Source organism: Mus musculus, chromosome 12 (assembly GCF_000001635.26).
Source record: "Mus musculus strain C57BL/6J chromosome 12, GRCm38.p6 C57BL/6J".
Classification (NCBI taxonomy): Eukaryota; Metazoa; Chordata; class Mammalia; order Rodentia; family Muridae; genus Mus; species Mus musculus.
In genome coordinates, this window is record NC_000078.6 from 55253276 (window position 1) to 55268202 (window position 14927).

Below are 14927 nucleotides of genomic sequence, written 5' to 3' on the forward strand. Positions count from 1 at the left end.
AGCAAAGAGAACAAGACTGGGAATGGTGTGGGCTTTTGAAACCTGGAAGCCCATTCCAGTGACAGTTTTCCAGCAAGGCCACACCTTCTAATCATTCCTTAACAGCCCACCAACTGGGAACCAAACACTCAAACCAGTGGGCTTGTGAGGACCATTGCCATTCAAACCACCACATCCAGACTGTCCTTGCCTCAGCCTCTGGAATGATGGAGTTACTGGTGTGTGCCACTACTCCTGGCTGAGTCCATTGATCTAAAATCCTCCAGCAGCTCCCCATTGCCCTTAAAGTGCTTGTAAATGATGTCATATGTAGGCTAGTTCCCATCTTCTGCATAAGGTTTTGACAGTGCTATATTTAGCCTTCTGAGCCAGCCTGCTGAATTTTCAGTTTCTCACGCCTTGATCCTCTAACATGTCCTACCTGATTCTTAGAAGCCTGTGATGCATGCTCCTCTGTACTCTGATTGTTGTCATTCGTCACAACCTTTTGATGCTCACCATCCCTTGTGAAGGTGAGGGTAAGGTTCATCAATGCATTCTTCATCTTTCATCCTCACAGGACCTTGCTCAGTACCTGACCTCCTTGTCCTCAGTAGATATGGGTCAGTGGCTGAATTTATCCTTCATTTCCTTCTGTCATTCTTTGTTGTTTTTGTTTTTGTTTTGAGAATAGAGTCTTGGAGCTTGCTGTGTAGACTAGGCTGGGCTCATATCCCCCTGCCTCTGCCTCAGGAGTTCTGGGATTAAAGCCTGCATCATGCCAGGCCCTTCTGTCTTGAAGCAGTGACCTACTTCTGCTTCTGGGTACTGTACATAGTCTGTCTACTCTCTGACTTCTGACTCCTTGTATATTTGCAGCATTTTTGTCTTTATTCCTAATTCTCTGCTTGTTTAGCAGTCACCAAGCTCTACTTACTTTCCAAATACAATTATTGTTCCAATGTTCTCCAGTTAGTATTTGACATTGTTACTTGATTTTTCTACTTTTATTGATTTCACTTGATTCTATTGCTATTGCATGGACTTTTGTTCAGTGATCACTTTGTTTTACAAAAAACAACCATGTTGTGTGTGCATATGAATGTGTGTATGACATGTCATGTCATGCATATGTATGGAGATCAAAAGATACCTTGCAGGACTCTGTTTTCTTCTATCTTATGTGGGTTCTGGGCTCATTAGGTTTGTTGGCAAGTGCCAACACCACTGAGCCATCTAGCTGGTCCCACTTCTTTATGAATGTCCAAGTGGATGCTAGGATCTAAACAGTGATCTTTACAGTAGAACTGCAAGCACTCTTAATTACTTCCCCCAGTCAGTCTCTTTCACACAGCATGATTTCTCCCTTAATTTAGTATTATTGTTATTGTTATCATCATCATCATCACTATGTGTGTGACATGTGTGTGAGTGAGCATGCTGTGGCAAGTATATACAGATCTAAGAACAACTGAAATCAGTTCTCTACTTGTACCTTTTTATGGCTTCCAGGGATTAAACTCAGGTCAACAAGTGGGATGGCAAGTGCCTTTATCCACTGAGCCATCTGACCAACCCACACAATATGTTTTTGTTTTTGAGACAGAATCTTCCTTTCTAGCCCTGAATGGCTACAGACTTGGAATCTTCTCTTTTCAGCCCCTGATTGTAGCAATTACAGGTGTGAACCACTATGCCCATCAGCATAATATTTTTATAATCATCAATGAAGTTATATGTAACTAATTTTTTTCATATAGGGACTCTTTCTATAGCCCTAGCTGTGCCGAAGCTCCCAATGTTGACCAGGTTGTCCTAAAACTCATAAGATCCTGCTTGGATTAAGGCATTGTGTCATCTCTCCTAGCACTAAGTACTGTTCTTCCTCTGTCTGTCTATCTCTGATCATGGAGAGCTAAGCTATTAAGACATTGCAGATCTTATAAATCCTTTTATATTTCTGCCTGTTCTGCGTAGGAATTATACATGTTCTATATTATCTTTAGCTTTTGCTACGTCCATACCTTTTAATTGTAGCCATTTTAGTAGGTGTAGTTTGTCTGCCTTGTTTCTCAGTTTCTGTGTGTTTGTATATGTTGATCTAATGTAGTAGAGTAATAGGCTTCTCTGTGGTACAATCTGACCATGTGCCTACTACTCCTCATAGCATTCATCCCGGCCTCCACACAGTGACTGTACAGTGAATGTTTGTCGATTGCATAGTATGCTTCAAGATGAATTCATGCTTGCTACTCTATCTGAATTTTTTTGTATTGCATTTCAGGTCAGTTTACATTGCGAGACATGTATGAACAGTTTCAGAATATTATGAAAATGGGCCCATTCAGTCAGATATTGGTTAGTTACCCTTAAATGTTTCTAAAATTTCTTTATATTTCTTTGTGTTTATCTTATTCTTACAAAGAAAGCAAGTTTAATACACTGCAAAGCATCAGGCGTGGCCGTAACAGGAGAGCCAACTGCCTTATTAGCATATATCAATTTTGTAAAATGGTGGGGTTTTGTTGTAACATTTTCATGAGTTTATATGATGTACTGTTTTGTTTTTCATTGTAATATCTAAGAACAGGTATATACTTACGTTAATCATTGGGTATGATGGCTCTTTTAAAGATTAGTTTCAAAGTTAGTATTTAAATACTGACATTTTGAGCACTATAAGTCACTGGTGACTTGTTTAAATCTGCTTTAGGGGATGATTCCTGGCTTTGGCACAGATTTTATGAGCAAAGGGAATGAGCAGGAGTCAATGGCAAGGCTGAAGAAACTGATGACAATCATGGACAGTATGAACGATCAAGGTGAGAAGGGTGACCGGACCCAGGGCAGGCTTCTGAGGGTCACTATTTTCTTGTTGGCAAGATGGAAGGAACTTAGACCAAAACATTGCTTTACATAGATGTAGAGTAACCTGTAAGCTTTGACTGATTCATCATTGGGAGAAATGTGAAGCCTAAAGCTTCTTTAAGTGACTTCTGAAGAGAGTTGTATGTTTTCATTATGTAGATACAAATTAATGGGGAAAGTTACAGTCAATTTTGAGAGAATCCTGGGCTTAAGAGAATTAAATGTTGGCTAAGTATAGTAGTGCACTCCTTTAATCCAGTCCTATGATCAATTCCCGGGACCCACATGGTGGCTAGCAACCATTTTTGACTGTAGTAGTCCCATGGGATCCAATGCCCACTTCTGAAGTGCAAATGTACATGTAGACAAAATACCCATATACATAAATACATCTTTTTTAAAAGCCATTTATACATAAACAAACAGCCAGGCAGTGGCAGCACACACCTTTAATCCCAGCACTCGGGAGGCAGAGGCAGGCGGATTTCTGAGTTCGAGGCCAGCCTGATCTACAGAGTGAGTTCCAGGACAGCCAGGGCTACACAGAGAAACCCTGTCTTGAAAAACCAACTAACCAAAGAAACAAACCAACCATGGTCTTCTGGAAAATGAGCCAGTGCTTTTAATCACAGAGCTACTCCCCCACCCTGATGTTATTATATTGAGACAGGTATTCCTAGCTGTCCTAGAAATTGGCTTTGTAGACCAGGCTGGCTGAGTTATGGAGACAGCAGGTCCTCGGGGCTGGCCTGTCAGCCTACCCACAAGTCAGCTTCACACTCACTCAGAGATCCTATGCCAACAAATCAATTTGGAGAGAACACATCGGGACACACATGTATATCTCTCTCCCACACAACCCCACACCCTGCACCCCTAACTGAGCTCATATGGTAGAGTACCTAACATACAGGAATCTCTCTGTTAGAACCCAGGAAACAGGGTCGAGTATCAAACACCTGTAATTCCAGCCCTCAAGAAGTGGAAGCAGGAGGATTGGAAGTTCAGGGTAACCCTCAACTACATAGATATTTTCAGTCTAGCTAGGGATATATAAGACCCTATATCTAAAACATAAACATAAATAAAGGCATCTGTAAAATCTCTGAAGCTTTCTATCACCCGTTTGAATTTCCTTTGTGAGTCACTTCTTCCTTATTCAGTCCCAAGTTTTGTATCGTTTGGCTTCATTCCTATTTTCTAATAAACACACTTCCATTTTTAGGACAGAGGCAGAGTGCTTGGCTACTGTGATAATGAATGATAATTTTATGTGATGAAATTATTTGTCTTTGTCTTCAGAACTGGACAGTACAGATGGTGCCAAGGTTTTCAGTAAGCATCCAGGGAGAATCCAAAGAGTTGCCCGGGGATCAGGTGTGTCAACAAGAGATATTCAAGAACTTCTGACCCAGTATACCAAGTTTGCACAGATGGTCAAAAAGATGGGAGGTATCAAAGGACTTTTCAAAGGTGAGTTGGAAAACACTATCACCTAAAAGAACAAAATTCAGAAACAAAATATTAAAGCCAGTAGTCTCATATTGGAAAAGTTACTGCTGAGTTTCCAAGTTGTAGGAGTTGGGGCTTAGCTCTGTGGTAGGGCCTGTCTGGGTCCCTGGGTTCTGTCCCAATACTAAAGTAAAAAGAAAAGAGAACCTGAACTCAGTGTTAAAGTCAAGGACTACCATGACACATGGTTTACCTCTTCAGAATCAGATAGTAGATGATTAATCGTGAAAAGCTTTTTATCAACATACATACCATAGAGTACTTAAAGAACATTAGACTACAAAAACTGAACTCTCTTTCTTCTCCTTAAAATATTCCACAAGTCCTATTGGAGACAACAGTTGCTGTAACTACTGATTATTTTCCCATATTGGCATACATTCTTCAGAATATATCGATTAACTAGGTTGGGTATCCCATGTATATACTCCCAGAATTCTTGAGACAAGAGAAGCAGCAGAAGTATTGCCAGCCTGACCACCTAGTGACTCCTAGTCCAGCCAGGGCTCCATACCTAGAACCAGTGTCAAAACAACACCAGCCAAAATAAGAATCTATATTTTACACACATGCGCTGTTTAACCACTAACTCCTACTCTTTCAGTTGTGTATCTTCATGCCTCTTGTTGTTAGATCCATAAGTTGAGTCACTTTTAGACAAATCCATGGGATTGTTCTCTTTGATAGAAGTATAGAGGACACTATGTATCTTTTTTGTTTGTTGTTTTTCGAGATAGGGTTTTTCTGTCTTGTGTAGTCTGTGTAGTCCTGGTTGTCTTGGAACTCACAGAGATCTGCCTGCCTCTGCCTCCTCAGTGCTGAGATTTAAAGTGAATTGCACCAAAGTACATTTTCTAATGTAGTTTCTAGTGTAATGGTCACAGGTTTTTTTTTAGCACGTTTCCAGTTTTAATGTTTTAAAGGGTTTTTTTTTTCCTTGTACATTACCAAGTTGAATTTCCTTTGCCTGTCATTTCTTCCCTGTTCAGTCACTCGGATCTTTCTCCCTATTACTCTGTAATATCTTAACAGACTTGCTTTTCACCTCTAAATATTGTCCCAAGTTTTTCATTTTACTTTATTTCTATTTTCTAATAAATTATATTTTTAAGGCTGGAGGTATAACTGAAAGGTAGAGTGCTCAGCCAGAATGCTTGAGCTCTGAGATGCTTTGATCTCTAGTTCTCTATTTTTCCCCCAAATTTATCATTTTCAAATGGGTACAGTGCCTATAATCCCAGCATTTAGGAGGCAGGAGGATATTTTCAAGTTCAAAACCAGTTAGGGCTATATAGTAATTATTTGACTACAAAGCTCTGCAACTGTTCTTATCAGTTGCTGAATATAAGTCTTTCTTTTTTTTTTTTTTAATTAGGTATTTTCCTCATTTACATTTTCAATGCTATCCCAAAGGTCCCCCATACCCACCCCTCCACCCCCCTACCCCCCCAACCCCCCTTTTTGGCCCTGGCGTTCCCCTGTACTGGGGCATATAAAGTTTGCAAGTCCAATGGGCCTCTCTTTGCAGTGATGGCCGACTAGGCCATCTTTTGATACATATGCAGCTAAAGACAAGAGCTCCCGGGTACTGGTTAGTTCATATTATTGTTCCACCTATAGGGTTGCAGTTCCTTTTAGCTCCTTGGGTAATTTCTCTAGCTCCTCCATTAGGGGCCGTGTGACCCATCCAATAGCTGACTGTGATCATCCACTTCTGTGTTTGCTAGGCCCCGGATAAGTCTTTTTGATAACGATTATTCACTAATCATTAATGAAATAATGAAGTAACTTTTGGCAAACAGACACTATGTAGATAACCATTTCAAGTACCACTTCATTAGTGAAGGTCTTTTGTCTCTGGTATCATTTAAGGTAATTGACATTTCTTTTTTAAATGGTCAGAGATACACCAAGGGCAACCCAGGAGTACCACATGCCCATGTGGTCTAAATTGGTCTTTGGAGTTCTCTGAGCACACATATGCAGACACCAAGTTGTCTTACTGTATCATTTGATACTTTCCATGTGGTGACCCTCACAGCTCTCCTACTTCACCATGAGCCCTGGCAGGGGCCGCCTAGTTTTGCTGGTTGTTGTACTATAGTGTGCCGCTTGGACTCTCAGGGCTGAGAAGAAAGGGAAGGTTTCTCTCCCCCTCCCTCTCCCCCTCCCCCTCCTTCAGATTTCTGTTAAGCAGGTGCTGTTGTACTAGTCACTCAGTCCAGTTTTGCTTATAGTGGTTTAACACATTTATAAGTAAAATTATCAGGACTAGAGATATGGCTCAGTGGTTAAGAGCACTGACTACTCTTCTTATAGGTCATGAGTTCAAATTTCAGCAACCACATGGTATCTTACAACCATCCATAATGAGATCTGACGCCCTTTTCTGGTACATCTGAAGACAGCTACAGTGTACTTAGATAAAATAATAAATCTTTTAAATAAATAAATAAATAAAATTATCAGGGGGAACATCACAGCTCTTCGAAAATACTTCTAGCAGAGTCGTGGTTCACATCTTTGATCCCCTTACTCAGGAAGCAGAGGCAGGGGGAATTTCTGTACAGTCTGGCTTCTATAGTGAGTTCCACCCCAGCCAGGGCTAATGCAGTAACAGCAATGAAAAGCCCTTCAAATGATCCTTTATAGAGAATCTCTTGTGGTTTTCCTCAAAAAAAAAAAAAAATGTAATTGAGAAAAAGATTAGTAAATTACATGGTATTCTATACCACACTATATACTAATTAAATGTTTTGTTTTATCAGGCGGTGATATGTCTAAGAATGTGAGTCAGTCACAGATGGCAAAATTAAACCAACAAATGGCCAAAATGATGGACCCACGAGTTCTTCATCACATGGGTAAATATAAAATTCTTGGTCAGTTGTAATATACAGTTAAATATACAAGGGTTGTAGTTTAATGGTAAGCCTTCTGTAGTGATATATAAAAACCTGTTTAAAGGCTGAAGGGAGATGACCATCTGAATCCCAACTGACTATTTAATCATTCTAGATAAGGAGAAGGTTTTGAACAGTATGAAAAACCTTTGAGTGTGTGTGTGATGTATATGGAGTGAGTGTGTGTGTTCATGCTGCATTGCTCCTGTGGAGATTGAAGAACCAACTTCAGAGTCTTCTACCTTGTGGAAGCAGTGTGTCTCGTTTTTGCTGCTGCACTGTGTAGTTGAGGCTAGCTGGCCCACAAGTCTTTATCTTGCTGAGCAGTGAGATTACAGATGCCTACTGCTGATATAACTTTCTGCATAGGAGTTAAATGTGGGTCATTAGGCTTGAGTCACTTGTACTCACTGAGCCACCTCTGTAGTTTATAAGTAAACTGAGGTTTTATTTTGTCCTCTGCTGCCACCTATATGGTGTGTCTGTCTATGTGGTGTATGCACGTGTGTGCTAGTGTGTACATGTGGAGACCTGACATTGGCATCAGGTGTCTTTCTCTATTGCCCTCCACTTTTTAAAGATAGTGTCTCTAACCAAACTGACTTGGAGCTTGCTGTCTCAGCTGGACTCCTGGCTGGCCACTGAGCTTCAAGGATCCTCGTGTCTCTCTTCTCCCACCTCCCAGGGCTGGGATTATAGAATCCCTGGCTACCGTGCCCAGCTTCTATGCAGGTGCTGGATGTCCAGATGCAGGTTCTCATCTTCGTGCAGCAATCAAGCACTCTACCTATGGAGCCATCTGACAAGCCCATTTTTTCCTAATTTTTAAAAATTATTTTATTTTAATTAATTACCTGGGGATTTGAGACAGAATCTCACCATGTAGCTCTCAGTGCCCTCCCTGGAAGTTGGTATGAAGGCCAGCTTGATCCTCCTGCCTTTGTTTCCCAAATGCTGGGATTAAAGGTTCTGCCACTGTGTCCGGCCCATCAGGTGCAATTTGTGGGCAAGCTGTTTCATCATCTCTGCTTCGAGATGGGTTGTCAGACAGTGCGGGCTAGCTGTACATTGTTCTGTATCCAAGTGTGATCTGGAGTTTCTGACTTCCACCTCTATCTCCCAAGCTCTGGGATTACAGGTCTGGAGTACTAGGGATTGAGCCCAGAGCCTCGTGCGTCTTGGGCATGCATATTGGGCAGACACTGTACCAGCTGAGCTCCATCCCAGGACTGGTCATCTTTCCTTAATACTTCTTCCACTGACCTTTCCCCCGTTTTAGAGTTGGGTGTCTTTATTTAGAGAATTTTTGAAATTCTAATTCTGTTTTTACTGTGTAATCTTTGAAAAGTCCTTAAAACTTTCTAAACTTCCCTTTTGTAAAGTTTGTAGGTAATATTCATCAGGAGATTGTGACAAGTCGATCTAATTACTATATGTGAAACATTTCACATAGTAAGTACTTAGCACTTAGCACTTCTCTAAGTCCTGACTTAATTGCTAAGTACATTAGAAGTTAAAGTTCTCAGGCAAAAGTTGTAACAGGTTCAGCCTGCAGGATCACGACCTGTCTTCCTCCCATCTCCCTCTAGGTGGCATGGCCGGCCTTCAGTCAATGATGCGGCAGTTTCAGCAGGGTGCTGCTGGCAACATGAAAGGCATGATGGGATTCAATAACATGTAAAGACGCCCCCTTACTAGGAACTGACAAGGTGGATGATGTCATCTGCTGAGACCTCACACTTTCTCTCCCTCTTGCAAACGGGGAAGAAGGATATTCTTGCCTGTCTTGCCTTCGTTCTTTTGTCTCACCGTTTTCCTTGTCTCCCTTCCCTTCTGAAGTTCGGGAAGAGTGCCTGGTTTTTGTGGAAGTCATCATTTCTGCTTTAAATCTATTAGTTTTCAACGTCCTAACACTTCTTAAGTTAAACAAATCATGATGTAAAATTTTGGTATTTAAAGGTTTTTAATTGTCTCAAAGGCCAAGCATTACATTTATAAACAGTTGCGATCAGTAAATTACATGATATTGAAGAAAAGTGCTGCAAAATAAACTTCAAGTGATAAGTTAAAGGGTTCGTTAACTTTCTTTAAGGTTTGATGTGGCAGCGTACCACCCAGAAAATAGGCAAAAAGCCAGCAGGTACATTTAAAGGAATATATATTGAAAAATTTAATCATGAGTATTAGAAAATGTTATTTTAGGATGAAATAACTTTATTCCAAGAAACTTTAGCTTTACCATTTAAAATTGAAATCAAGAATTTGGTTACAGTTCGTAATGTATGATGTTTTGTATCAAACTTAAATTTTTTACATATTTTGGAGTCTCGTGGTCCTTGATTGTTTTTAAAGCCATTTTTATGTTTCTTACATACTATTGAAAAATAATATGTTTTGATAATAGATAATACATAAATTTGCTAATGGAAAGTAATACTAAACTATTAGGCTACAGTATTACACATTAAAAATAAGGCCGTAGCAGCATTGGTTGGTTCATTGATAACTATTGCTGTGTGTCTGTCCTGGAATCTCAGATGAGTAAGCTTCAATTCCAGTGACGGTTGGATGTGTTAGCACTTGCACCATAGCACATGTGTGAAGGTCAGAGAGCAACCATGTTCTTTATTCTTTTTTTGTTTGTTTCTTTGAGACATGGTCTCACTATAGCTCTGGTTATCCTTGGAACTCACTATGTGGACCAGGCTGGCCTCAAACTCACAGAGCTCCGCCTTCCTCTGCCTCCTGAGTGCTGAGATTAAAAGCACAAGTGACATGTTGGGTTTCAGAGGACAACTTGCAGAAGTCAGTTCTCATTTCACCATGTGGGTCCAGGGTTTAAACTCAGCTCAGTCACACTTGGCACCAAGTGCCTTTATCCATAGAGCCATGTCATTGGCCACAGTTCCAAAGAAAGAGAGGAAGGAAGGAAAGGGAGGGAGGGAGGGAGGGAGGGAGGGAGGGAGGGAGGGAGGGATCTGTGTGTATGAGTGGTTTTGAGTGCATTCTTCTACATGCTCGGGTACACATTGTTGAAGTCAAGACAACCTCAGGTGCTCGTCCCTGCCTTCTACGCTGTTTAAACAGGGTCTCTTGTTCATGTTCCAGAGAGCTGGGCTAGCTGGCCTTCAAGCTCTTAGGATCCTGGTTTTCGAGCCCTACCTTGCTGTAGAAGTACTGGGACTACATTGCTACCGTGTCTACCTTTTTTTGGTTTGGGGAGAAAGGCTCAGGCTGTCCTGGAACTCATGACAAATCTCCTGCTTCAGCCTCCTAAATTCAGGAATTTTAGTAAATTTACCATTCTTAGAAAAGTATTCTCATAAAGAATGCAGTTCAGCTGGGCATGGTAGCACTTAGCAAATCCCACTATTTAAATAGAGGCTGAGGTAGGAAGATCATGATTTGAAGGCCAGCCTAAGTTATGTAGACCATGTCTCAAAAGCCAAAAACGTAACAAAAAGTGCATCTGATTTTGTGGTTTGCAGAGGGTTGGATGTTTTAGCTAAGAATTGTTTAGTAGAGGACTAGGATTTCCCTAGTGGGCACTGTATGTATTTGTGGGAAATTACACATTTTATGTTTTGCCAGAGTGGCCTAGTAAGGTACAGTTATAGAAATCCAAAACTAGAGAAAATGGTAATTAAACTCTGTACACTACCTTTTCTGGGTATGTGTCTTAGTGATTTCTGTTTTCTGGATATTTTGTTCTGACTAAATAAAGGTAAATGAGATGAACCTTTGGACATAGCATCCCGAATGCCTTCTGCATGAGTTTTGATATTTTTATGTCTGGTTGAACTTTATTTTTCAGAATCTGAATGGTGACAAAAAAGACAATTAAAGATCATGATGCCTTAATTTGGAGTATTACTAGGGGTTCTCTAGAGTCACAGAACTATGGAATGACTCAGTAGTTGATCAGTCCTGCGAGGCTGGATGGCTCATCTGGTATCTATATATACTGGAATCCCAAATAAGTAGGCTTTGATGCCAGTGAAAGAATGGACGTGTTAGCAAGGTGAAGGACAAGCAGGCTAGGAGCAAACGCTTCCTTCTGTGTTCTTGTCTAGACTTCCAGCAGAAGCTATGGTCCATTTTAAAGGTGTTTTTCTGCCTTCAAGTTTGGAATAAAAGTATGTGTCTTCCCACCTCAAGATCTGGATGAAAGTCATGTGTCTTTGTGTCTCAAAGGCCTGCCCTGGAAGAGGATTCACCTGCCTCAAGCCAGTCAGAACCTCTCTCAGCTGTGCCCTCTCTTTCTGGATTGTAGTTCATTCCAGATATGGTCAAGTTGACAACCAGGAATAGCAGTCACAGTCAGCTTCCAATTTTTATCCTTTTTAGTGAACTTGAACTGATTGCCCTTTAGTTTTTTACTACTTTAAATCTTATTTCTTACCTTTTAAGGATCTGACAGTTTTCCCAACTTGAGACATTGGTTACATCAAATATTATTGTTGTTGTTTTTTCAAGACAGGGTTTCTCTGTGTAGCCCTGGCTGTCCTGGAACTCACTTTGTAGACCAGGCTGGCCTCAAACTCAGAAATCTGCCTGTCTCTGCCTCCCAAGTGCTGGGATTAAAGGCGTGCGCCTCCATGCCCGGCTACATCAAATATTGTATAGCACTGAATTGTTAAATTTTATTGTGAAGTTGCTTAAATATAATGCAAACATAAAACAACCTAGCTGCCTTAAACAAGGTGCTTATCTAGTTATAAAACAAAAACAAAATTAGGAGTTAAATAGCAACAAACTAAAAAGGGTGGATACCTATTTAATATTTAAAATTTATTTTAGAGTATAATATAACATCATTTCCCTCTTTCCTTCCCTTATATTCTTGTTCCCATGTACTCTCCCCCTTATTCTCTTTTAGATTCATGGACTCTCTGTAATTGTCACATATATGTATGTGTGGAGGTGAGTGGATGTGTACTTTTATATACATAAATATAATCTGCTCAGTCTGTACAATGTTACATTCCACCACCTAAGGCTCAGTGATAACCAGTTGATTTGCTTTTCTCTAGGGAAGACTATCTCACTCAGCATTCCTTAGTTGCCTGTATGTTTTTGTGTAAGGTTAAGAGGCCTGAAGGACTTTACTTTGTCCATATTGGTGGGTCTGTTGGTGTTGTCATTGTTCTGGTCATTTTTAGGCAGCCACGTTGGTGAGATTTTGTGTGTATAGCTCTGACATTTCTAGAAGACAAAGTTGTTGTCAAGCCAACTCCCTGATCCTCTGGTTCTAGAGCCTTCCCACCCACTCTTGAAATACTGAGCCTTGGGTGGTGGAATGTTTTGTAGAAGTATCCATCAGGACTAGATACCACAGCCGGGCGTGGTGCCCCACGCCTTTAATCCCAGCACTCGGGAGGCAGAGGCAGGCGGATTTCTGAGTTCGAGGCCAGCCTGGTCTACAAAGTGAGTTCCAGGACAACCAGGGCTATACAGAGAAACCCTGTCTTGAAAAATCAAAAAAAAAAAAAGGACTAGATACCACAACTCTGCATTTTAATTGATTGTTGTTTCTGTATTGGTCTCTATCTGTTGGGAGGAGAAGTTTCTTTGATGGGGGTGAGGAATCTACCTGTAGGTACAAGGACAAATATTTAGAATTTGATTTAGTTATGCAGATTTAGTAAAATGGCAATTGTAGATTTTCCTACAAGATCTGACTTCACTAACCCCTGGGTAAGTTGGCTAGGGTTCCAGCCCAATTAGAGAACTGTTGGCTGCCCCCAGGGTCTGTGTGCCACACACATGTTCCGTGTATGGTTGAGCAAAGGCAGGAACAGCTGAGAGTGCACATCTTGATCTGTCAGGAGGAGGCAGGAAGAGTGACGCACTGGGGATGGGAAGAGGCTTTCGAAACCTCAAAACCTGCTCCTGGCATCATCTCTAACAACACCATGCCTCCTAACCCTTCCCCAACAGTCCCACCAACTGGGACCAAGTGTTCAAGACCATGAGCCTATGGGGCCATTGTCATTGAACCAAGTGCAGGTAGGTCTTCTGGAGAAGCAGCAAAGTGCCCTGCACCACCATTCTTCAGTCCCCAAATCCCTTCTCTTTACATTCTGCTTTGTTTCAGTTACAAAGTTCTGAGCATTATAGAATTTAATCAAATGTCATCTCAACATCCTCTGCTTTTGGACTGAACGTGACTGGTCTGATTAACTGACATCTCAGTTGCTAAGAGCTTAGCTTAAACTTTAGCTCTAGATGCATTGTCTAGCCTGTGGCATATTACTGTAGTAATTAGGTGATGTCTTAGGGTTTTACTGCTGTGAGCAGACACCATGACCAAGGCAACTCTTATAAGGACAACATTTCATTGAGGCTGGCTCACAGATTCAGAGGTTCAGTCCATTATCAAAACTGGAGAACATGGCAGCATCCAGGCAGGCATGGTGCAGGAGGAGCTGAGAATTCTACATCTTCATCTGAAGGCAGCTAGCAGAGCTTCCAGGAAGCTAGGATGAGGGTCTTAAAGCCCATGCCCACAGTGACACACCTACTCCAACAAAGCCACACCTTCTAATAGTGCAACTCCCCGGGATAAGCATATACAAACCATCTCAGGTGATATATGCGAAATGTTCTATGCCGGTTTTCTCCCAACATTTTTCCAGGAGGAGAGACATTTATCTGTGGTTATTGTTGAGTCCTTTGCTCATCTATGGTCTTAGGCTAACTGCCTGCACTGACTAACAGTCTGCAGCAGGATATTGATCTCCAGGTAATTTTATGCTTTTAAAGTGAAACTGTACCTTTGTAAGTTAGTGTAATTATTAATACTTTATTAATGTGAGCCTATCATGTACGTTATTTTTTGTTCATTTTTTTTGTTTGTTTTTTAGGATTTTTGTGTTTTTGTTTTGTTGGGACTTGTTTGTTTGCTTGTTTTTGGAGATGGTTTCTCTGAGTGACAGCCCAGATGTTCCGGAACTCACTTTGTAGACCAGAGATCTGCCTGTGTCTACCTCCAGAGTGCTGGAATTAAGGGTGTGCAGCACTATGTCCAGCCGGCATGTGTTTCTTATATTTTACAATCCTTATTTTTTTCTCCAAATCAAACTTTCATATCTTTTAGCTTCTCTTTGCTCACAGGATTTTTATTAGCCTAAAACTGCATTTGTCAATACTGGTTGGATCATAAATGTTAAAAAAAAAAAAAAAAAAAACAGGTAAGAAATTGCATGTAGTAGCTGCTGCTTTGGGGATAATTAAGATGTGCCTGGCATTAAGAAGTGCCAAAGCAGCCGGGCGTGGTGGCGCACGCCTTTAATCCCAGCACTCGGGAGGCGGAGGCAGGCGGATTTCTGAGTTCGAGGCCATCCTGGTCTACAAAGTGAGTTCCAGAACAGCCAGGGCTATACAGAGAAACTCTGTCTCAAAAAACCAAAAAAAAAAAAAAGAAGTGCCAAAGCACCTAAAATCCAGCATCTCACCCCGCCTGTCCTGTAACACAAACACCAGTGTAGGGCTCTGAAGAAACAAAGCACTAAGAAAACAAGCCACAGAATATACGAAACTTACAGCCAAGAGAATGAAGGAAGGAAAAACTCCAAGAACAGATTGCCAAGAGATGTAAGCTGTCCTCCTTGAGATCTTATGTCTGATGCAGTCAAATATAGGAGTTACAAAGTTTCCAGACCT

General features: G+C 41.0%; 1 protein-coding gene across 3 annotated transcripts in view; it reads left to right on the forward strand.

Moving 5' to 3' along the window:
- The window catches only part of Srp54c (signal recognition particle 54C), a 49214-nt gene that overhangs the window by 23158 nt on the left and 11129 nt on the right, over positions 1–14927 (forward strand). The window contains exons 11-15 of one of the 3 annotated variants that reach the window (XM_011243971.3): positions 2264–2337; positions 2693–2801; positions 4150–4320; positions 7128–7223; positions 8852–11015. In XM_011243971.3, coding sequence (XP_011242273.1) covers positions 2264–2337; positions 2693–2801; positions 4150–4320; positions 7128–7223; positions 8852–8943 — 542 coding nt within the window. In that variant the 3' untranslated portion in view covers positions 8944–11015. Of the gene's footprint in view, positions 1–2263; positions 2338–2692; positions 2802–4149; positions 4321–7127; positions 7224–8851; positions 11420–14927 lie in introns of those variants that run through there. The other 2 variants (NM_001100110.2, NM_001377038.1) reach the window with 2 other exon arrangements.